This window comes from Anastrepha ludens, chromosome 3 (assembly GCF_028408465.1).
Source record: "Anastrepha ludens isolate Willacy chromosome 3, idAnaLude1.1, whole genome shotgun sequence".
Lineage (NCBI taxonomy): Eukaryota > Metazoa > Arthropoda > Insecta > Diptera > Tephritidae > Anastrepha > Anastrepha ludens.
The window spans coordinates 119,278,610-119,302,081 of NC_071499.1; the positions used below are offsets into that span (position 1 = coordinate 119,278,610).

General features: G+C 35.5%; 5 protein-coding genes across 12 annotated transcripts in view; 2 read left to right on the plus strand and 3 right to left on the minus strand.

Moving 5' to 3' along the window:
* The first annotated feature begins 1,124 nt into the window (after positions 1–1,124).
* On the plus strand, positions 1,125–2,524 carry LOC128856733 (transcription initiation factor TFIID subunit 8). Its single transcript, XM_054092047.1, has 5 exons — positions 1,125–1,379; positions 1,435–1,721; positions 1,782–1,929; positions 1,991–2,119; positions 2,181–2,524. The coding sequence occupies exons 1-5, from the start codon at positions 1,238–1,240 to the stop codon at positions 2,441–2,443; spliced, it is 969 nt and encodes a 322-aa protein (XP_053948022.1). The 5' UTR covers positions 1,125–1,237; the 3' UTR covers positions 2,444–2,524.
* Positions 2,525–3,598: 1,074 nt separating this feature from the next.
* On the plus strand, positions 3,599–5,021 carry LOC128858901 (exopolyphosphatase PRUNE1). The gene is made up of 2 exons (XM_054095466.1): positions 3,599–3,681; positions 3,737–5,021. The coding sequence occupies exons 1-2, from the start codon at positions 3,625–3,627 to the stop codon at positions 4,850–4,852; spliced, it is 1,173 nt and encodes a 390-aa protein (XP_053951441.1). The 5' UTR covers positions 3,599–3,624; the 3' UTR covers positions 4,853–5,021.
* Positions 4,940–6,760, minus strand: LOC128858900 (60S ribosomal export protein NMD3). Its single transcript, XM_054095465.1, has one exon. It carries the CDS (start codon positions 6,554–6,556, stop codon positions 5,006–5,008), a length of 1,551 nt encoding a protein of 516 aa, XP_053951440.1. The 5' UTR covers positions 6,557–6,760; the 3' UTR covers positions 4,940–5,005.
* A 2,255-nt stretch (positions 6,761–9,015) lies between these two features.
* LOC128858902 (protein NipSnap) lies at positions 9,016–12,763 on the minus strand. Of its 2 annotated transcripts, none has more exons than XM_054095467.1 (7): positions 12,476–12,763; positions 11,480–11,554; positions 11,211–11,390; positions 10,945–11,113; positions 10,764–10,888; positions 9,909–10,051; positions 9,016–9,849 (listed from the first exon to the last, which is right to left on the minus strand). In XM_054095467.1, exons 2-7 carry the CDS (start codon positions 11,527–11,529, stop codon positions 9,701–9,703), a joined length of 816 nt encoding a protein of 271 aa, XP_053951442.1. In that variant the 5' UTR covers positions 11,530–11,554; positions 12,476–12,763; the 3' UTR covers positions 9,016–9,700. The 2 variants fall into 2 exon arrangements, with proteins under 2 accessions (XP_053951442.1, XP_053951443.1); XM_054095468.1 differs by having other exon boundaries at positions 11,480–11,574.
* Positions 12,764–15,105: 2,342 nt separating this feature from the next.
* The window catches only part of LOC128858904 (uncharacterized), a 45,080-nt gene continuing 36,713 nt past the window's right edge, over positions 15,106–23,472 (minus strand). For all 7 annotated transcript variants that reach the window (XM_054095476.1, XM_054095469.1, XM_054095473.1 and 4 more), the window contains exons 5-7: positions 22,043–23,170; positions 20,070–20,554; positions 15,106–17,320 (exon numbers count right to left, since the gene is read on the minus strand). In XM_054095476.1, coding sequence (XP_053951451.1) covers positions 15,758–17,320; positions 20,070–20,554; positions 22,043–23,170 — 3,176 coding nt within the window. In that variant the 3' untranslated portion in view covers positions 15,106–15,757. The remainder of the gene's footprint in view (positions 17,321–20,069; positions 20,555–22,042; positions 23,171–23,472) is intronic.

Consider the following 23,472-nt stretch of genomic DNA (forward strand, 5'->3'; position numbering starts at 1 on the left):
AACAATATTGCGACGGGCCAGCTTTAAGCTGTCATTTTGTGGTTACAATAAAATTAATTTTGTTATGAAATCTTTCGTTTGGTATATTTGCAATTTATTTTTTCAGGGCATGATATATGTACTTTCTTTTATTTATTCATTTATTAACAGCCCATCAAGACCAAAAAAGACACTTAATAAATTATAATTATTAAATCTATATACCATTTTTTACAGTACTGATACTTAAAATTATTTAAACTGTTACATTTCCTTATATCTCCCGGCAATTGATTGTATATTTTTAAAAATTTATAATACAGGTTTTCCTGAACATTTTTCGTTCAGCAAAAAGGAAGCTTAAAATATCTCCTGAAGTGTGTGAGTCGTTACTATGTTTTAATTTATCACTCAAATATTTTGAGAGAACTCCGTCCTGAATATTAAAAATAAACTTATATGAAATAAAAATAGCTGTTTGGCATTTAACCATATTATTTATTTGGCATTTAACATATTTAAATTATTACTAATTTCGTATCGTGTGTATATAATAGGATACTTTTTGACATACAACCCTGTGTTTTCCGTGTTATCGATAATTACTATTACGAATGTAAGGATAACCATCAAAATACAAACTAAAGGAAATGGATGCTGGCAAGGAACATTATTCTAATAAATTTTTTTACATTTTACAGAAAAAAGCGTGTGTCCATAACCTTTTGTCCTCTTATTACTTATTAGAAAATGTAATATAGAATATGCCAAGCACATTGCTGCCATAATTTTTTGCAACCTCAGTAAACGTCGCATACGGATTTCCTCCAACTGTTTATTATTAGCAGTCAATTGCGCAATTAAATTAGCTATTCCTTCTTCTTGTATTTTCTTCAAATCGTTAATAATAATTAAAGAAACCAAAAACACCGAATATTCCACCAAAATAATTTCTATGAAGAAAAACCTCTGAAAGTAGTATTGCCAGCTGATTGTCAACTTTGCAGGTATTCTGCCATATTTGAACGGGTAGATTAATTTGGTGGTTTTATAGGTTATTGATGCATATGTGAACGAATTATAAGGTCGTGAAGGCACTAGCTGCAACTGTTAATAATAGAAACAGAATTCACAAAAAAACAACATATTGGTAACATCTGCCATATCTCTATTTTGCATAGTGCTTATTCTGAATTAAGAAGAAGACTGTAAATATTTGTTTGTAACAATTTAGTGCATGAAAACAATGAAATAAAAGATGGATAAAACTGATATCTCGCTGTCTTCCAATCCGCGACGCAAAATTCTTGGCATAGCTGTGTCACAAATTTTATTGGAAAAGGGCTTTGATAGCATTGACAAAGAATGCCTGGAGACGCTTACGGAAATGTTGCAGAGCTGTAAGTTCCTATGTTCCTAAATTTGGACAAATTAAATTTTAATTACAAATTCCAGTGCTAGTGGAAGTAGGACAATCCGCGCGAAGCTACTGTGAACTTTCCGGACGTACCATTCCCGTACTGGGTGATGTGGTAGTGGCGCTTGTGAATATGGGCATCTCATTACAAGGTATGGAAGCTTTTGCTAAGCGCGAAGGTCGGCAGATAATACCGATGCCGTCACAAGCATCACAGCAGAAGCAATTGAATCTACTACAAGCGGGCACCAAATCTTCACACCCACCGCACGTGCCTAACTATTTGCCGGCATTGCCGGATCCACACGCTTACGTTCGTACGCCGGTAACTAAATAAATTAAATAGGCATAAATATCACTGAATTTCATTGAGACGATTATTTAGACCCACAAACAACCAGTTACCGAATATGAAGCAATACGTGAAAAAGCGGCTACCCAGAAGCGCGATGTAGAGAAAGCATTGACAAAATTTCTTTCCAAAACATCTGAAACGCACAGCCTGTTTGATAATGAGGATAATATGTTTCCGCGTAAGTAAAACGAATTTTATATTTATATATAAAATAAACAATTGATAATTAATCTCTACAGTAATTGCTTGCAAGCCAGCATTTCCACCTTACCTAGCCGCCTTAAACCCCACTGACCAAGTTTTTGATTTTGAGGAGCTGGAATATCATTATTTAGTAGCAAATCGCACAGAAGACGTAACCTCAAAGGGTATTACTGGTTTATTTTTATTTTAATGCTTGATCTGCATATGCATATTTTTTTGTCGTAGATGACAATGACGAGAATGAAAGCGGTAATGAAGATGATGGTGATGGTGAAATGAAGACTGAGACCAAAAGTGAAAAGGAAGTGAAGCCGGAAAACGATATCAAACCTAATTCCACTACTAATAAAGCCATCTTGGATAATCCGAATATAGACAACCCCTATCTGCGTGCAGCCACTTTGCCTAAACGTGCAAAACCAGATCCCGCATTGCTTGCACCGGCGGTTACTACCACACCTTCAAATGGTGCAAACAGCAACTCGTAGAATTCATTAATTTCAGAATTATTTTAGAATAGAGTTAAATTTTTTATAAAAATTATAAACCCTAATATGTGCGGTTATCCACATAGTGTTGTTTTAATCATATGTTATTTCGACAGTCATCGTTTATTTCCGTTGGGAATCGTGACAGAGAGTCAATGTCATATTTTCGCAAAGCAAAATGAATCGTTTTACGACTGCTTAACATTGGAAAATATTGCAAAGTTAATGGTGCGCCTTTATTGAAAGTAATTTTTCTTACAAAGCCATTCGTTTGCCTTTTTGTATAAACTTACAATTCGTCGTTGTTTAATACGACGCCGTCTGTCATGAAAAATAAGCGGCGCGGGACTTTAATATCAGCTGTTACCTACCGGCTGGGTATTGTTTACAATTAAGTTAGCGCACTGGCTACTTTGATTTTGCTAGTAATTTTACTTAAGGGGTTATACGCAGTTATGACTTTCACAAAAATCGATTTTTTTTTATTGAATTTTTGTAATGTACATATATTCAAAAGTATACGCATGAAATTTGAAGTAGATCTAAGCAATACTTTCGGAGTTATACCTAAATATGTAGAGATGCCTCGGCACGTTTTAAGGTAGGTATTGAAACTTTGAACGTGTTTTTTTCAAAACGGCATTTTTCAAGTCGGTGCACACGATATCTCGAAAACGGCTTGGTTGATCGGTCAACCGTTTTAACTCAATCTTTAAAGATACATTTTCTAGTAATTAATCGTTCCTTTTGTAAATCTGATATTTATTTTCCATTTTATAATCAATTTACGGCCAAATTTTAACGTAAAAATCGAAATCATTTCTTTTAAATGCTGCCATTTTGTGAAAATTCACTATTTTGATTAGCCGAACGATTAATTACTAGATAATCTAATATATTAACAAAATTTGTTTGGTTTTTTGATTTCAGATAATCCAATCCTGAGTTACGATGTACACCGTAAATCGTCTTTTTTTAAAGGAGGTTCCAGAAATCGCCTGCAGCGCGCTCTATAATCAACATTTTCATAAATACAAAATTTTGTTACGTTCTTGAAGGATGCTTTTATAACCGCCAAAAAATTTCAAATTAAAATATTCTGAAGTTTCTTCAGGATAAATCCTTGACAACCCGTCTTTTATTTGCTTCATAACTGCGTATAACCCCTTAAGTGAGCGTACATGCATACAATCATGTTAAATTTTTTGAAACAAACACGAAATTTTGTGAATTCCACTGTATGTAAATAATTATTATAGTTATATATTTTTTAAGCTCTTTTGTGCTTTTTAGGATGCTATATGCATTGTTTTGGGTAATGAATCTTGTGACTTGGATTCAGCTGTGTGTGCAATAACGCTGGCCTATCATTACCAACAACACAATCGTCAATATGATAACTCAAATAATGGGAGCAAAACAAATTTTCTACCTGTTATGAATATAGCGAGGCGCGACTATCCCCTCAAAACTGAAGTGCTTCACTTATTTAGCCAGCAAACAATCAGCGAAGAACACTTAACCTTCCGCGATGAGCTACAGCAGGACTTTTTAGCACGCAGTCAGTTCATTCTGGTAGATCATCACGTTAGTCCTTTTGCCGCGCGGTGCCTAGAGGTTTTTGACCATCGTGCGTTTGATGGGAAGTCGAATTTATCTAGCGATTGCAAAATCCACTTAGAGTTAGTTGGCTCATGTGCTACACTAATTGCAGAGCTATTATTAAGCACATATTTGGCAGCCGACCCTGCAGAACTGGTGCAAATTAAATCACAATTGGCAATGCTCCGCAGTACAATTGTGTTAGACACAGTAAATTTCAGTGAGGCGGCAAATCGTGCAACACCAAAAGATATTGAAATATGTACGAAGCTAGAGGAATTGCTTGGAGAGCTGCCTAACGGTGAGCCTTTAACTGAGCGAACTGAACTATTTGATGTACTAATAAAAGCGCGCGCCGATGTAAGCAGTTTAACAGCGCTACAACTTTTGCATAAAGACTTGAAAATACTTACTAATAGTGATGCCAACTTAAATATCGCAATACCGGGATTTCCATTGTTGGTGCAACAGTTCATTGAAAAACCTAACGCAGCAAGTGCTGTTAAGGAATTCGCCAAGGATACAAATTCGTCAATTGTACTCCTAATGGGGATGCTGGTAACGAATGGGAGCGTACAGCGCGATCTGGGCTTAATAAACATGGGATCGAGTGAACTTTGCGCAGCAATAAACAAAAAGCTTTTAGAAACTAGCGAACCAGCGCTTTGTTTGCAGCGCTATGAAGAGTGCAATTTTCTTAACGGCGTCTTCTACAAAATGCTTAACATAAAAGCTACACGAAAGCATGTTTTGCCTTTGATAAAGCAATTACTTGACCAATGGCAACAACAATGTAAGGAAAAGTAAGCGCTAACTTAATTTATAACTGTGTAAGTTTCAGGAACTAATCTGATCGTCTATATATGTGTATATTTGTATTAAAAATTCGTTTATTTATAGAATATAAATTCTTTTTATTAGATTCTCAGTTAAAAAAATTTAAAAGCATATAATATACATTTATGGCTCTGCGACATTTTCCTTTTCAACATTATCCTCGCCCATTTCTTCATCTTCGCATTCCAAAGCCAGATCTTCCAACATTTCTGCTAATGTAATATGTGGAACACTATCGTTTGCCGCGCTCTTGTCATTACTATCCACCGGCATTGTTTTTTTAGAGTCACGATAGATGTTAATCTGTTTACGGTACGCCACGTCCTCTTCCAAATCTTCAAGGAATTCATTGAAATCGTGTTTGCTGCGTTCATCTGTTGCTTCTTCGGCTAAATGACGCAATTTCCAATTGCGGCTGTTGGCACGCGTCTGACGGTCTGCGTAACATTTACGTACAAGCAAGACGTCAGGTATTTGATCCGACGATAATTTGTCAAATTCCGAGTTGTTGTAATTTGATTCGCCCAAATTGTAGCCCATGACATAATCACCTACTTTCAGCAAATGACCAAGATGTGAACGCGTATGAATCGTATTTTCGTTGATGCCCAGCTCAGAGGACCGTACTACCCATATGTCGCACAAACCATGTCGAAAAGAAATGTGTCCCTGCCCTGGTATATGTTTTCTATCCTTCTCCATAATGGGTTCGATATCCATAACAACGTATTCAACTAACTGCTTCGGATCGCATAGTGCCTCAAAGGGATTGCGGAAGAACATCTGCCCTGGCAACTCTGATATTTGCGCCGTCATAGGATCGATTAGATGAATGCCCGTTGCAACCTTATACACCAAGCAAATGGGCGAAATACTACCCAGCTGTTGTCGCAACTTCTTCGACAAACAAACGGCGCTATCCTTAGAGAGTGGCGCTATTTCCACTGACCACGTATATTTGTAATTAAAATTGTTGCTATGTATATCGTGCGAAATCAATCGTTTGGACGTGGTCACCTTAACTGGCACCATATACTGCAAAAAATCAACCATTTTCTTTGCGTGATTGAAGTTGGCATAATAGAAATCTAAACCGCCATGCAATGGTTTTATGCCTAACGTATTCTCGTGTGCCTTGTGTTTCAATATCAGCTGCTCCAAATAATAGAATGTCTTTTTATTCTCGGCGCGTTGACGTACTTGCACCAAACAATGCCAGTAATCTTTCGCTTCTGTACGATGACAATCATCGCACATTTGATTTTGCACTGTGAATTCCACAATAAATATCTGTTCGAGTACAGTGCCTCCAGAAAGTTCACCATGCACTGTCAGTTTTACCTTTAAGCGCTTGGAATGTGGCTCGGTCCAGATAAATCCGGCGTCTACCAATTTCACTTCTTTTAAACCTTTCAATTTCTTTAGGCACAAAGCCAATAATTCTCGAGACTCTAAAGCAGCTGACACCCATTCACCAGGTGGTTGAAGATAACGCTCACAATTACGGCAGAAATGTAATACCATCTGTTTGGGTATACCCTCTGTAATGTCGACGTGATTGCGAAGGCACGTTACGCACATATTTGAGGGATTCGGTTCGATCAGCACACCACATTCGCAACACAAGATCATATTGGTGTTGGTGGGTAGTGACGACGGCTCTATATACTCCATGTTGCCTTTTTGATGCTGCGTAGAAAAAACAAGCCTTAAGTGAATGTTGTAAAATTCTGCTCAGTTTTAGTGAATTTATTACTAAATTTAAATCGTTTAACGCGTATTTTTTGATAAACTAAAATTGTTAAACACGTGAGAAATTATATTCTCCGATGGGTTTCGTCAACACAAATGAATTATATTGCGCGTTGCCAACTATGGTTACAGAAATGTATTGCGGTAAATTGCGAAATGAGAATAATTGTGATGTTCATTGAACGGTTCGCATTGGGTATACAGATACTAATTTGATTTGATTAAGGAAATTTAATGATATTGTAAAGAAAGTAGGTAACCAATCTTCAATTAAAAACATAATTTATTTTATAATATTATTTAATAAATAAGAAAAATTATATAACTTTAGGCGGAAAATTATACAATTAAGAATTATTAAAAGTTTTAAAGTAGTAGATGATAAAAAACTTTAATTCTCAATTCTTATTTAATATAGGAAATCAGATTGATAATCAAATACGTAACCAAAGATATTCAATAAAATGATATGTAAGCATACATACATTTTATTTCTGCTCTTACCCTGTTTTTTTCTATCTCTTGCTGCTAAATTAAAGTGAACAAATAGTGAAAAGATTTCAAATGTGAGTTTTTAACATATCGTGATACGGCTTTGAGCGAATTCGACAGCATTGACTAATGGCTTGACGTCACTTGTGATCACGAAGCGGTTTGTTTACAAAAAAACTAAGACACGAAAAAAATTAACCAATGACACTTCATTGCCGTCTGAACAACGACCGATTGGACGAGTGTGTGACTATGGGTGAAATGATCGTGACGAATCCACAAGAGACGCAGCAGCCAAGGTTCTCCTCATAATTTGCTTTTCACCATAGCTAAATAGCCAAACTGGAACGACCCGAATTTATATCCGGCCAAGGACTGTCACTTCAGCAGCATTCCTCGTATATGCACGGGGAATGTTTATGCTGCTATAACAACAACAACAGCCAAACTGGTAATTTTTATCCTTCAGTGAACATTTAACATAAAATTTCTGAGGTATGTATATTTCCTAGACAGCTTTTGTTTATCCCCAAAATGAGGAACGGACCTGGACTGAAGCTTCTCTATGAAATCAACGTTCTCAGGTATTACAACAAACAAAGGGTATTTTATAAATTACATACATTTTTAAGTCAGATATTTTGCTGAAAGGCGGTCGCCGTAGCCGAATGAGTTGGTGCGTGACTACCATTCGGAAGTGCGTAGCTCTCATAAAAAATATCTACCTTCGGAGTCAGCTTGAAACTGTAGGTCCCTCCATTTGTAGAACAACAGCAAGGCGCACACCAAAAGTAGAAGGAGCAGTTCGGCCAAACACCGAAAAAGTGTGTACGCGACAATTATATATATAAAATTTACCGAAATAACATAAAATAAATAAAATTATGATATCAACAATAATATTTAACGGCGCTTTATTTTGCTGCTGAACTTTTAGGAAATAATTATAATTCATTATGGAGGCGCCTTCCGAAAACTGCAAATTGACATGCAAACGTTATTTCCAACATTGATCTACTGCAAATTACTAACTTCACATTCCTACGTACCTGGAAGATAGACGACGACCTGTTACGCAACTGTAATTTGTTTTTTTGTAACTTCGAATTTGCGATTCAGGTTTAAGAGGTTGTATACAGTTAGAAGGCGGAGATATTGCGAATTTTTTCTAAGAAAACTCTCAAATTTATTGATCGAAAAATTTGTACACATATTATGTTATCTTTTAACTGTATTTTAAGACTTAGTATTAGTAAAAATATTTATTTGGAAAGGAGCCACAGCTGATCTCCAGAAGCTCCTCCCAAAAAAGACGTTTTGCGGTGACCACTATATCTCTGAACTGGATCTTCTGAAATTAAAAAACCAAACAGATTTCGGTAAAGTAATGTTAAACCTAGTAATTAATCGAAGGAATAAGTAAAATTAAGTTTTTTGACAAAATGGCGGTTTCTCAAAAAAAAAATCGATTTTTGACCAAAATTACGGCCTTTAATTGTTAAAAAAAAAAAAATTATTACCGAGAAAAAATCTTCAATTAATTACTAAAAATATATTTAAGAAGCTCGTGGTAAAATTTAAGACTAATCGGTTTAGCCGATATTAAATTTTTTGTGTGTATTCATAAATATATGTGCATTAAGAAAATAAAAATAAAAAAAATGCTTTTTTGAAAATTCTAACTGTATATAACCCCTTAAAAATAAACAAAAGGCGTACCAAGCCGCATCCATACAAGGGTGGGGTTGCTTCATCAGCTGGTAGGTGTTTAGTTGTGAAAGGTGAGAGTATTTATAATTTCTTTCTCATTTCTTCCTTGAGCTGGGACTAGCCCTGAAATAGCTCACCAAATTGTTGTATTTGTAGAATAGATGCCTTCCTTGGGCGTATACTTTTTCAATATTACACTTTATTTTATAACAATTTCTTTTATTTCATAATAATCATAGTGTGATAATGCAAAGTGTGCCTGCCAGTTTGATGTATGCACATTTGAAGTTTATTGTATTATTATTTTTGAAAAGCGGCAGAATGCAAAAAAAAAAGTACTGTTTAGCTCTCAAATCTGCGCGAACTTAAAAACAAATGTTATTGCTACCTAGCACATTTTGTATCATTACACTATGATAATAACAATTTTCATTTACTTAGCAACGAGTTATACACAAGTATTCATCATAAAAATTCGTATGAATTACATAGTTTTTTTTACATTTTACAAATTATAACCTAAGTATGCTCAACAATTGTACATATATTTATATATAATAAAATATATAGATAGACAATTCAAAGACTGTGAACTTAGCAAAGGGTACATTATATAATTAATTCGAAATGTTTCAAAATATTCTATTAAATTTTAGCAAATATGTATATAGGAAGCGGTAGTTAGCATTATTAAAGCAGCGTTGTGCGTTTTATGTTCACGACAAATATGCGGACAGCATTTGTTTAAATGAGTATATATATGTAGATATATAGCTCATGAAAAGGAATAATGCTTAGAAAATAAAGTAGCTAACAACAAAAGTTTGCTAACTGTATGAATATGTGTATATGTGTTCGTTTGCTCTACTGTGTAGGCGAGAACTCAGTAGGAGCTAAAATGCGTGTATGCATATCTTTGATGAGTGGCACAGTGTAGGCTACACATTCATCCCAACCGGGAGAGCGCCAAGCGGCTTCGCGTGTCTCTTTGCGATCCAATAACGATTTATAACCTACAAAATAATAGTGGAAATTAAGACATTAGCAGTCGAAGATTATCTTGTTTTCTTACACCAAATATGATGCACATTGTACAGTCGGCCAACTTGTGAGAAGAAACCTGCAAAAGCTTCGTTGTTATGTTTACGGAAGTTAATGGCACGCGCCCAGTTATTGCCCCATTCAATCATAGTACCGGGTTTTAAACGATATGAACTGAAATCAATAAAAAATATAGTATTAAGTGTTTAATTGTGTTATAATGTATGGCAATTCTTATTTATTTATACATGAAGAACATTTTTATTATTTAAGCTATATATATCTTTTCCTTGTTCACTCCTCTCGAGCACATAGATCCTGGACAAGACTCAGTCTAGCGTTGGTTTCGTTAATCTGTTTTTGATTTCTGACAGGGTAGGTGATTAGCCTGCCGCTACCAGTCCTAAGTAGGGGGAATGCCCACCTGTCGTTGCTTAGGAACAACGCCTTCTTACTATTTGGAGCGCCATCTGTGTCTCACATTTGTCTGGCAGGATTGCACAGATGGGTTGAGGAATGGAATTGGAGGAAGTTTTTTTTTTTAGAAACAGGGAAAGTAGCTAAATTTGGAAAAGTGCGAGGACCGTACTTAACGTGGAATTCGAACCCACAACCTCTGGGATGAACAGGCTAAAGCACTTACGCTAGACTGCCGAGGCCGCCTGTGCCATATATTATGCTATATGAATCCTTAGCCAGTGAAGCGTTACGACATGCCGAAACATACAACTAAAGATGTATTTTAAAAATAATATAGGATTCGCCACTCGTATAAATTCAATCATATTGTTTAAAAGTGTTTCATATGCGAAACTGGCACAAATTTTTATGCCACAACGTTTTTTAGTACACCCTTATTGTTTAACATATTTTCGCTTCAACTTACCGCATTTCGTAGATATGTTTGCCTGGACGAAATTCAATTTTCGGCCAGTAACTGAAGGCCAGCAAGTATTGTAAATGGCGCGAACGTAGGTATTTTATGCGCTCGTTCATTAAACTCATGTACTCCTGAAGAAATTCAATTGTTAATTTTTAATCTATACTTGGCTACTCTCTAAGATCACCTCATCATGCCACAAATCTTCCTTGGCGAGGTCGATTTTTTCAAAACCGCCAGTGTATTTCCATAAATGCAAACACTGATCCATATCACCAACATGAACGGTCCAAGAAGCGACCAAGTTGCATGACAAATTCGCTTTTTTGTCATTCACTAATTGCACAGAGGTTTTACTAAAAATTTAAAAATGCACAATCATGCGAAATCAAACAGATATCAGTAGTAGGCATCATTTAGAAAAAACAAAAAAAATTCACAAATCTCACTTACTAATTTTTCAAATAATCATCCATAAAACCGGGACGTACATTGTGTGTATGCAAGGCATAAATGATTTCCTTATCACTAAGCATGCGACTATGTGACTCTTTAGTTGGCTCTATTTTACGCACCAACAACTTGGAAAACCATGAATCAACTTCGTTGAGTGGTGCTGAGGTAGCTATGGAACTGTTTGAAGAGTAAGTAAATAGATTATACAAACACATACAATTTACTGCAATTAAAAATATTGTATATAAATATCTATGTTCCCTTACCGTACTGCTGTGTTATTGATAACGTTCGATAAATTCCTTAATTTTATCATTTTGGTGAAGATTGTTTGTTAAAAGCTGCAATGACAAGATTAAATCTGATTTCAGTCGTAATCTCTATACAGTGCAGATCACGTATATATGTATAATCGAGTGCATATATGTACATATGTAAGCATAAAAAAAGCAAATAAAGTCTTAGAAGGTGTCTAGTAATTCCTAAATAGAATGAATCGTTTAAGAGATATGAATGAATCCATCTTTTTATACCACTTACTTGAGGCATTGCACAAACATACATTGGTTTTAAATCGATAACGGTATGTAAAAATGAACCATCCGCCTTTTGACCAAACAAATTTCCTTATAAAGATATCCCAGTTGGCAAACGCAAGAATAAGTGCTCCCCATCCGCTGCACAGCTGGCCAGAATAAGTTCAGTACTTGGCGTACATTGCTGTAGCCAACAATATGTGCTCTAATTTACACCTCTGTGCCAATAATCAGCACCGGCACAAATAAAAACAAAACATATTCATACGTACACGTATGTATGCATACACTGTCGGTACGAATAGCATCAAAAATTATGTATGAAAGTAAAAAATAGCCCAATATATGTATGTATGTATACATGAGCATGATTGTTGATTTCTGACGGCATTTATATGTGTTTTTGTTGTTCCTTTCCATCTGGCTATTTTTGTCAGCACGTAGTATAGAAAAGGTTGTTCATATTTACGTCAGGAATTCGTTGGAGAGGTTGCAGATAGACGGGGATAGTGACATTAGTATATGTGTAAAATTTGATGGTCTTATCAAGAATAATGAATAAGTATACATATACAATTATGAATTGCAGAAAAAAAAAAATTCTCAACATACGCTATACGTCCAGGAAAGGCACCAGCTGAAGATTTTATTTTAATTATGCATATTATGCCCCAGCCAAAAGTATTTAAAGTCGTATTGGTTTTATTTTATGCAATTTTTAATTACCTCTTCCTTTTTTGCCGTATATGCAAAAACTACGTTATGTGGTAATAACACCAACAGCGGCAATAGCAGCGACAAGTAATAGAATTGGAGCAATAGCAACTATAAAATTGTTTAAACTCAAAGCAAATTACAAATAAACACCACTAACTGAAAAAATTACGAAAATTAAACAACTGCATAAAATTCTACTTTGTGCGCTCCACTTTTTCCACTAAAAAAACCACCCTCGCTTTTAAGTTCTTCTACACTTTTGCACTTCCACCATTGGCATCGGCACCAATTGGTGACAGCTGATCGGCGTTGCCAATGACGTGACACGTTTTATTTAGCATGACAGTATCAAAACGAATAAAAATGGCAATATATGTGCTGCCTGATTGTTTAGATGCAATTTTTATTATTTATTTATTTTCTATTTTTTTAAGCTTAAATAACAATAGAATTGTTAAATAAATAAAAAGATAACGCAACGCTAGCAACGGAGGCTTTCAGCTGGCTAAATGCAATTAGATTAAGTTCATATATGTAAGTTGAAAAACAAAAACATATTTAAAGCGTGTAAAGTGATATATTAAAAAGAATAAGAAACATAATTGGTGCGCTTTATTGGTGCCATTTAAAATTGACTATTTCGTAAGTACTTGACGACTATTATATACCAAGCCGTACTTTTCAAAGCAATATAGAACTTTTTATACTAAATTCTAGTTATTATTGGAGCAAAATATTGTATTCGCTTTTGTTACGTAGCACGAGATTTCCGATTGAATAAAACGGGTTTGCAAAATTAATCAACAATTTCTAATTATTCTACATTTTAGACCGTTTTAAAAATTTACTGACATGGCTTCGTATTTTTGTTCAGACGTTGCCATAATTTTCAGGCGTTCGGGCTTTCGCTGGAAGCGTTCTTGGGTAGAATATTTTTCAGCAAAATGTTCAAAGTTGTACGGCTTCAACAAAATTTTGGTGACCTTTATATGACACGAAGAATTTAAGTATTATTTTTTTTTTAAATTAAGTGCGAGTGTAATCAGATTGGCGTCAATAAGCTTAGGCACATATAAATATCCTGTGTTTTTGTTTTTAGGTATGCCTTAGCCTTACTTTATTGAAAATCTTAAGCTGTTTTTATTTTCAAAGACAATTCGCTCAATAAAAACATATATCTTTTGAATAAAACATGCATAGATTCAAGGCACATCCAGTAAAGGTGGTGGCACTCGACCATCAACAATGTTTTTTACGTTTGATTATCACGGCAAAGTACAAAACAAATAACGGATTCGCCTTGTTTCATTTTGTGCTGACAGCCACATGTACACGGCGAAGGAAAAACAAAAAACAAATCAGCTGATTTTCCGATACCACCTTTAATAGATTCGCCTCGCATAGAATAATTAAGAAAAAGTAAGCCGAGAAAGATTTATCTTATTAAATGTAGCTGCGATAAAACTTTTCTCGTTAGTTTACTCATACATACTCGGTACTTTATCCCACTTCTGATTTTTTTTTATTATTTTTAAATACAAATATGTCCTATAAAGTAAATTTCATATTTTTAATTCAGAGTTGCTTACCTTCAAATCTTATCAAATAATTCATGTATGTGTTTTACAAACGAAGCGGCTATTATATGTTATAGTCGGCATATTCTGCTCCAGAGAGGCATTTAGCTTTCACATTAAATATTCCTATGCCAGTCGCGTTTTTGCAGCTTTGTGGAGTTTTTTAAGTATTGTGTTAATGCTTCATAAGCGTCAGAATGATGAAAACCACTTGCGCTTGAACTTTGAAACCTAAAGTGCTTGCAAATGCGGACGATAACTAAGAAAGGTTTGGCTATTACTCTAATTGAATGAATGTGAAATGCATCTAATTAAAAAAATTTAGTTAAACTTTCATTCGTAACCAAACTTTCAGACCTGAGAAAATTTTAGCTGCTATCACAAGAGATTGAGTCCCACCTGCAGCTGAAAAACGCGAGGAAGAAAGACTTCTAAGCGATTGGTGTTTACAGAGCTTTTCGCTTCCTTGAGGTTTATAGGCGTATTATTTTTGTTTTTGTAGCACATGATAGTTCCGGGAGCATAGATCATACTTTGACTTATAGTTAGTAGGCCTCTTATTTTCGCCAAGCGTTAGCAAGTGGCGAATAGATGAAGCAACCGTTATAAATTAACAATACGTTGGCAAAGCACGAGTAGAGCTGCCTTAAATTACATGTATTTGTACGACAGTCAGTTGTACCAGTGTAATGAGCTATAGCCATACTCAGGAGCAGCAAATCTTACTCGATAACTTTGTTGTTGCTTTCGCATGCAAATTTTTCGTTAAGTTAAGCGAGCATAGAAATAGCGAGTGGGGAAATGACGTATAGTAGAGGCCTAGAGTTTCTGTGTGTGCTTGTAGTGTTTTTCGGTTGGCAAGGACATAAACTTAAAAGATTTCTTGGCGTTGGCGTGCGTATCATGCAATATGGGTGTGTAAACGTGAGAGTGTGTCTCGGTTTTCAGTCCCCAATTTTTCATACAGCTCTTTCTTCCCTCAACATACTATTTAAATGAATTTACTTACCTTTTTTATTCCGTTTTTGAATTCGCATTACCAACTACGCACCAAACTAATGCTTATTTTTTCTAAATATAATTCAATTCAATTTTATTCAGTAGCGATAAGAAAATTTTGCGAGTACATAAGTGTAAGTGTGCAAGTACATACCATATAGTAGTGTTTACGTATTCACAGTTAAATAAATTAAACATAAAATCTTACTTTATTAAAAATAAAGGAAAATAAAGATTAGCTTTAATTTAACTATGCGTTTCGATCTTGAAACAAATACATCCAATAGAATCATCGATCGTTCATGTGTATTCTTATATTTAAAAATTTGTTGTTATCAAATTAATTGAAAATAATTACGATACCTTACTCTTACATTAATACATAATTAAATTACATTCATGTCTTTCTTAAGGTTGACTATAAATAATCAGTTCGCCTAATCGTTATCTACAAAAATTTAAGTCTTAATTTCCTGCATATAAAAAATAGGAATTTAGACGTATCTATTAAAACGTACTTATTTGCATGTGTTGGAATCTAATTCATCTTATTCATATCGTAAGACTCCAAATACAATACACAGTATTTTAACACTTGGTAGCTGTAATAGTATTTTAGCTGCTTAAATTATTAACAAACAACATATCCGCAACTTCAATCCATTAATTTTTATATATTTTATATAGGCAATTCCATCGGGCTGCACTTTGTTACTCATTTAGTCAATTTGGCCGGTAAACTGTATCTTATTTTATGGCTTGCCGGGCAGGGTTTAGTTTCTTTTCGTTTCACTTTTGCCGTCTTGCGGTATTTGGTCATGTCAGTTGGTATCACAACTACGCGCGGCGTTATGTTGTACAGCAATTGGAATTTAGATATATTGATCCTAGTCTCAACAGTGTCTGCTGCTGCTATTTTAATAAATATTTTGTTCAAATCCAATTGCTGAGGTGGCTCTCCATAAAAGCTAAAAGGTTGCAGCTCATGCTGCTCCGGCTGGGCCGCTTCATTATCGCTTGCGCTTGGAAAATCGTCTACCACCGCAGATTGCGTAACCACTTCAGGAGGAGGTAGTAACGATAAATTATGCTGCATTTTGCGTTTTTTGCTACTAAACGTGGTTACACTTGGCGGACAATTCATAGTGAAATGCTCTATGGCAGTCTCATCTCTTCCCAATGCAACCGTGCTGCGACGTTTCATTATTCTTTTGGCGGCAATTGTGGGTTGCAGAGATTTAGCATTATTACCCGCCAACTGCAAAGCCGCCGCTGTCGAGGCAGATGCTGCCTCTGCTATCATTGGTGAATTCCCGCCCGTTTCAGCCATCTTCGCTTCGATGGATTTCCTTGCGACCAAACGACCTAGCGAAAGTCGCGGTATAGGCGGCTGTTGTGAAGTTTTTTGTATCTCATCGTATAGAAGTTTTATATGCTTATTGCCATACTCTTTCAGGCATTGAGTCAAGCGTAGATTGCATAAGTCCACAGTTAAGCCATTGGGGAATATTAGCTGCAGCTGCTGTAGGTATCTACTAATTTTTGTACAGGTATAGATGTTGCAGAAATCCTTTATCTCCTCGCGATGATCCGAGTAACAATGTTGCATATAACCATTGAAAGTTGTCTGCGGCTGTCCGCAAAAGTGGCAACGCTGAAAACCGCTATAGTGATCGATCATATGACGTAACACTGTCATTTCACTTTGTGACGTATATGTACATATCGGACAGGAATAGATTAGTTTATCCCGTAATATTTGCGATATAACATCAGACTCATTCGGATGCGCCTGAGCTATATGCGCGTCAAAGGCAGATTGATTGGCAAGCAATTCCATGCAACTGAGACATTGCACGTAAGTTAGAGGTGAACCCAAAGCTTTTAGTTTTTCTAGCTGCACTAGAGACATGACCTTTAAATCCAGGGGCTTGTGACGCATACGAGTGATGTGCTGGCTCAATTGCCCTAACGATTGGCCACGGTATTCACAATGGCCACAAGTTAAACCGGCTGATGTGGCATTTGGGTCGGCGGCTATATATTTTATTACCTTGTGTATCTCTTTCATATGGTCTATCAATTTGAGACTGTTGCCTACAAACGAGAGGCAGCACGGGCATTTGACTTCAGTGCAAATACGAAAGCGAAAAGGCTTCATCGCATTAAATCTTTTACATTTGGAAGCTTGGAAATGTTTTTCACGCAAGTCCTTGAGAGTTGGGAATTGCGCATTACAATAATAGCAGAGAATTCCAAATTGGTCTAAATTTAAATTCTGAAAATTTGCAAGTAAGGTTAAGTTAATAAAAAAGAAAAAAAAGAACAACGGTTTACATTGCTACCAGAAAATGTGTTAACATGCAGTATGGAAAGCATTTAAGCAATAGTGTAAAAATATTGATGATAGTATGACGCAATCGTTTGGCAACGCGGGTGTTGTATTTGAGGCGTACATAAGCAAGTAGCTTGGCAGTTTTGTCTGTCGCTCTATTCTTCAGACTAGAACGGTAACACTGCCAATAACGAAATTAGGACCAAAAGTAAAAGGAATTCATTCTACCATCATATCATACATATTTTGTTATTCAATAAATTAATTTGAATATTACATACTTGGCTGCATTAGTTTCAGTTTATTTTTTTCGATAAATGAAACGCAGCTGACCGTTCGACATTTTGCACAGAAGAACTTGGAAAAAAGAACTTTGGGCTACATTCTGGAAATTTTGATTCAAAAATAGGCTAAATCACTTTAACAAATTCGGTCTCGATTACAATAATCGCTTTCCTGTGACCTTTACCCAATTCTAAAAAAGCTTCAAATCTGACCTGTAAGAGAATGTCACTTTTAAAAGGAAACATTTACTTAACTTTGTTGTGTGCATCTCGAACTTTTTTGCTAATGGCGGACTACATAATTTTACACCAGAATTGAACTCCAAATTATTTCCAATGAGAAGCTACTACATGGCGGAAATGCACAACATTAATACCAGATCGATTTAAAACGCTAAGAAAATAATTGCAAATATGGAAGATGCGTTTTAAAGTAAGGCTTTTAATCAAGATACGATTATATTTTTACGGAAATCACTCAATACATAGCAGTAGATAGAGCTGTTAAACTAGCGAACCTGGCACCAAATTGACGCGATGAGTACATAGGCAAGGGCATTTCAGTTCTGCACAAATCAGAAATATTCTAAAACCTAACCTAGTAGTAGATTCTTCACTGAAAAACTGTCAAAATTTCCCGACGTTGAAACGAATAGAAGTAGACAAATTGAGCATCAAACTTTAAACTTGATAAAACTTTTACTGAAAAATTTCAATTGATCAGTGATTACTGCAGATCTCAACAAAACTGTGCGTGATTTTATCAAATTCATTAGATTGGAATTGAGATTCACAAGAACATCACTTCAGCATATTTTGGCCTGACATACATAAGTATGTGTATACAAGGTGAGGTCCAAAATTAACAAGACTGGCGTCATCTTTTTAATGAGTTAGTGTGTTGGAAGTTTCATCCCTAGCTGACTTCCAGTGAAAGCTTAGTGACATTCGGTTAAGTGGAAGCGAAGTTATTGTGCCTAAAGTGTCGGTATGTTTGTGTCATCGCTACAAAAATGAGTTTCGAACAAAGAGCTAATATCAAATTTTGTTTTGAAATCGGTAAAACGTTAACCGAAACATTTGAATTGATGAAAAAAGTTTATGGCGATGATTGTCTATCTCGTGCCAGAGTTTATGAGTTGTTTACGCGTTTCAGAGAGGACATAAAATGTCCCAAAATCATAATGCCCAAAATCAGTAATCGTAAATTTATCAAAAATTAACCGAAATCATCGTTGAAATTCCTCGATTTATCGCATTTTAATTGATCATTTGGGCTTACGAAAGGTTTGTGCACGTTTCATTCCGCCCAAGTTAACTGAGAACTAAGAATTGCTCAGAATTCAACATTCGAAAGACCTCATTAAAGAGGCGAGAAAAGACGAGAACTTCCTTCACAACATTGTAACTGGTGATGAAACGTGGTGTTTTAACATGAACTTGAAACTAAGCGTCAAAATGCCAAATGGAAGGCCAAACAATCGCGTTTGGAGAAGTCAAAAATCAAGTCAATGCTCATTTGTTTTTACGATTTCAAGGGAATTGTCCACAAGGACCATTTTCTATCTCGGCGTTTTGAGCGTTTGTTGCATCGCATTCGTCGAATTCGCCCTGAATGCCGCGAAGGAAGAGGCTGACGCTTATTGCATGATAATCCACCATCCCATCGATCCACTCTTGTGACTGATTCTTTGACTAAAAATCGCATTTTAACCATCAACCACTCACCGTATTCGCCTGATATGGCTCCCTGTGACTTCTACCTATTCGGAAAATTGTATTTGGCTATGAAAGGAAAACGTTTTGCGTCCGTAGAGGCCATCCAATAGGCTTGTACCGACATCCAGAAGGACATTCCGGTCAATGAGCTGAAACAGTGTATCGAGGCCAGAGGAGACCATTTTGAATAAATAAACTCGAAGTTATCAGAACAAAGCTCTTGTCGTTTCTATTTTAGCTCAGTCTTGTTTATTTCGGACTTCGCCTTGTATTCCTCTTTTGGAAAAAATGGGGTCCTTGCGATTTCTGAAAAGTCGGGTTTAACTTTAAACGCACCCTGTTGTGTACGACTATCGCTAATACATAAATGTTTAAGCATAAAGTATGTATGTGAGTAGTAAAATGTTAATAACTCTTATTGGTGTTCGCATTGAAAGTGTTAATAAATGAATAGATTTCTGCAATTTACGTTGACTAAACTTTATTGCATACAATTAAATAAGCTTAACTTCTATTTATATTTAAAACAAGTTGAAACTTATGAAATAATTATTATCTCATACAGTGTATTATTACTTCATTTTAATTGAAATTGAATTTCAATCCATTTTGCTTTTCTTCATGTTATATTTACTATTCTTTAAATAAGAAGCGAAACTACAGATTACCAATAAATCTTAAACACCTACCTCATCGCTATCGCCGTTTTCTGTCCCATCATCATTATCATCCAAACATAAACGTTTCCGATAGCGTTCCGATTCTTCCTCGTCCTCCATTAAAATTCCGCGTATATGTCGTACACGCGTAGGATCGTCGCGTTGCCAGAGCGGTCGTGTATCAATCGTATTTACACTGTTACTATCGTCCGCTTCTTCGCATTTTTCAAACACATAACGCGCTTCACGCTTTTTACCCGCATGCTTCTCATCGATATGTGACATCACTTGCACCAATTGTGTTGCGGTAAATGTGCAATGCATGCACTGATATTGGTGTTTGCAGGAATGTTGAGATGTTGTATGCGCAACTATTTGCTGCTGTGTCATTGTTTTGTGACCACATAAATTACAAGACCATTTGTATTTGCCGCCTTTGGATTTAAGCGTATCGGATTTAGCGACTGATAGTGACACGGGTGTTGCCGAAGTGATAGTATTATCGGTTTTTTTGACTGTTGATGTGATATTTTACCGAAAACAATTCGGAAGGAGATACAAAGAAATCAATTGAAGAATTAGTATCGAGCCAGAGAGCCTTTTCATGTTTTAAATATATTTGTATTTATTCTAACTTAATAAATATGTGGTTTTGGGTATATGCGCAGTAACTTTATTTTCTTTTTCAGCTTAAAAGTAGCGTAGCTTGTTTCATCATACTGAGAGTTCACTTTAAAATGTAGGAAATTCCTTTTTTGCGTTTGTTCAAAATAATTTTTAGTTCATTCTATTTATGTCAATATTATTGGCGTGACGCATATGAGAATCCAGCAAAGGTGCTGAGGCAGAGCCCTTTCCCACAAATTTATAACTTTGCAATAGTATATTGCTTATGGAGGGTAGTTTTTTTTCATAGTAGATTTGCCACGAGGAGCTTTGCCATTATCTGTCAGCCACTATTGGAAAACTTCTGTAATTTCGTTGTTTTATGTTCGCAGCAGCTTTTGCCGCTAGCGATGCAATGGAAACAACTAAACACAAGAAATTATACGCTCACACACATACTTTCTCGCGGCTTTATTCCGCATAAAAACGCAAAAAACTGCATTTGGAGGCTTTATATTCATTTGTGTTTTCACAATTCATTAGTTTGATTAGTTTAAATCTCACAAATCACAATACTACCAAGCCATTCACTGGATATTCACAAACATGTAATTTCTCCTACTTTTGTTTGTTTTGTATTGCGAAGGGAGCTGACATCAGACTTGCCAAAATCACGAAAAGTAAATTAACTGTTTTGTAATGGCGCAACCTTATATACTTAATTCGCCTTGGCTATAGCTCATTAGACTGGTATAACGCAATGTCTTACAAACACTTGCATGTAATTTAAGGCGGCTATATTCCCGCGTTGCCAATATATGTTCATTTGCGAGTTGCTTTTTCTATTCGCCACTTGCTAACGCTTGGCAAAAAGAAGAGGCCTATATTTTATTTCATTTTAGTTTATTCATTATTCATTTCATTTATTTTATTTTTGTTATTATTTTCATTTCGTTTTATATTATTTTTTTACTTTATTTTATATCACTTTTTAATTAATTAATTTTTTAATTTTTTTACTTTTTAATTAATTTTATGTGTATTATATTTTTTATTAATTCAATAAATTGCATTTACATAATTTCATTTGTTTTATTTTATCTTGTCTCATTTAATTTACACTTAGTTGTAATGTGAATTGATTTCATTTATTTAAAACGTACGTCCTTTCCTAAATTTTATTTTATTCTGTGCGCAACGATTCGCGCCACTTCGTTAAATTTCATTTCAAACGCTTCACACAGCACTGCACTTCAATTAACTTTATTTGGATTCATTTCAGTCTACTCCTTTATATTTATTCCATTTCCTTAATTTCGTTTCGTTTTCACCTCACTCCTATTTACTGCGTCTTTTTCACTAAATTTAGAACTGTATCTTCTTCTCGATTTACTCACCTGCACTCTCTTTCGTTCGATCGTGTTCGACCACCCTCACATATGATGGCGGATGCACGTCGTGCTGGCGTATATGGCGATCTACCACATTTCTCATATAATGTAAATATCCACAGAATTCACACTGATACAATTTCGGTCCATGAAAACGTAAATGACTCAAAATTCGTTCAATCGACAAAGCACGTTTACAAATCTCTTCTTTGCAATGTGGACAATTGTAATACAAAATGTCGCTGTGTAACGCATTCAAATGCGATCGAAAAATGTCATCCGAAATTGTCAAGTACTGACAATTGTCAACGCCACAAGTATAACGCTTCGTATCAGGCACATATTCGTAAATGCATTTGCCCTTGACGTTGACAGCGGCTGCATTACTACCGCCAGTTGCTGTGTTCGTTGTATTCCCGCTTGTACTACCAACTACCAATGAAGAAGAGGCCAAGTTTGTCATCTTATCAAAATGCTTCTCACTCGAATTTAGACATGGCACTGGATTCACAGGGTCGACATTAGCAACATGCTGAGTGCCGCCATTACTGTCATCGGTGTGCATTTGCAAATGGCGCATCAAATTCGTGCGCACTTTCGTTTTATATGGGCAAACGGAACAATTCAAGATTTTATCAAATATTGGCGTCAAAGGTAGTAAGCCGATTTCACTTGGTTTGAAATGTGTACGCGAGTTGGATTTTTTGCGTTGCCATTCGTCAATCAATTTTTCACGAAACTGTTGAATTTCATGTTTACGTAATAAAGTTGTAAATGCCACAAAGTATGCATGGAATGAACATTGCTTTTCTGTCGGTTTGTAAGGCAACGGCGTGGAACGTAGTTTCTTAGAACGCCAATGCCTCTCCTCAAAATGTTTAAGCATTTGTTCCATATTAACGGCAGTAGCCGTGCACATATAACAAAAATATCGATGTATACCGTGTGTTTTTATATGGGCCTTGATTTTTTGAGGCTTTTGAAAGGTAATTGGGCAATGTGGGCACCTGTATGTATGGGCACTAATATTGTTTTGGCCAAGTGTGGATAAATGATAAACAACATGTGAATAGTAGCTCGAATCAGTAAGTTTGGTCTTACAATCCTTAATGGTGCAACGGAAGAGTTTTGAGTCTGAAAACACGGGAGAAGTTTTTTGTAAACTTAAAACTAAGGGAAGATTAAATGTAAAATATACGTGTTTTTCTTTTAACCGACTATGTACATGTCCTGATCTATGCGAATAGGAGCGGGGAAATGGCTGATGCTCTGAAATTGAAGTTTTTTTTTTAACCTTTGTCTACCGCAAAAAAACTTGACGTTCGGATAGTAGTTTACGCTGGTAAATTTTTGTTAGCAATACCAAGTATTTAAAAATACTAATATTGTTAGAATAATACAACAGACATAGAAATAAACACAGTAAAAGAGTTACA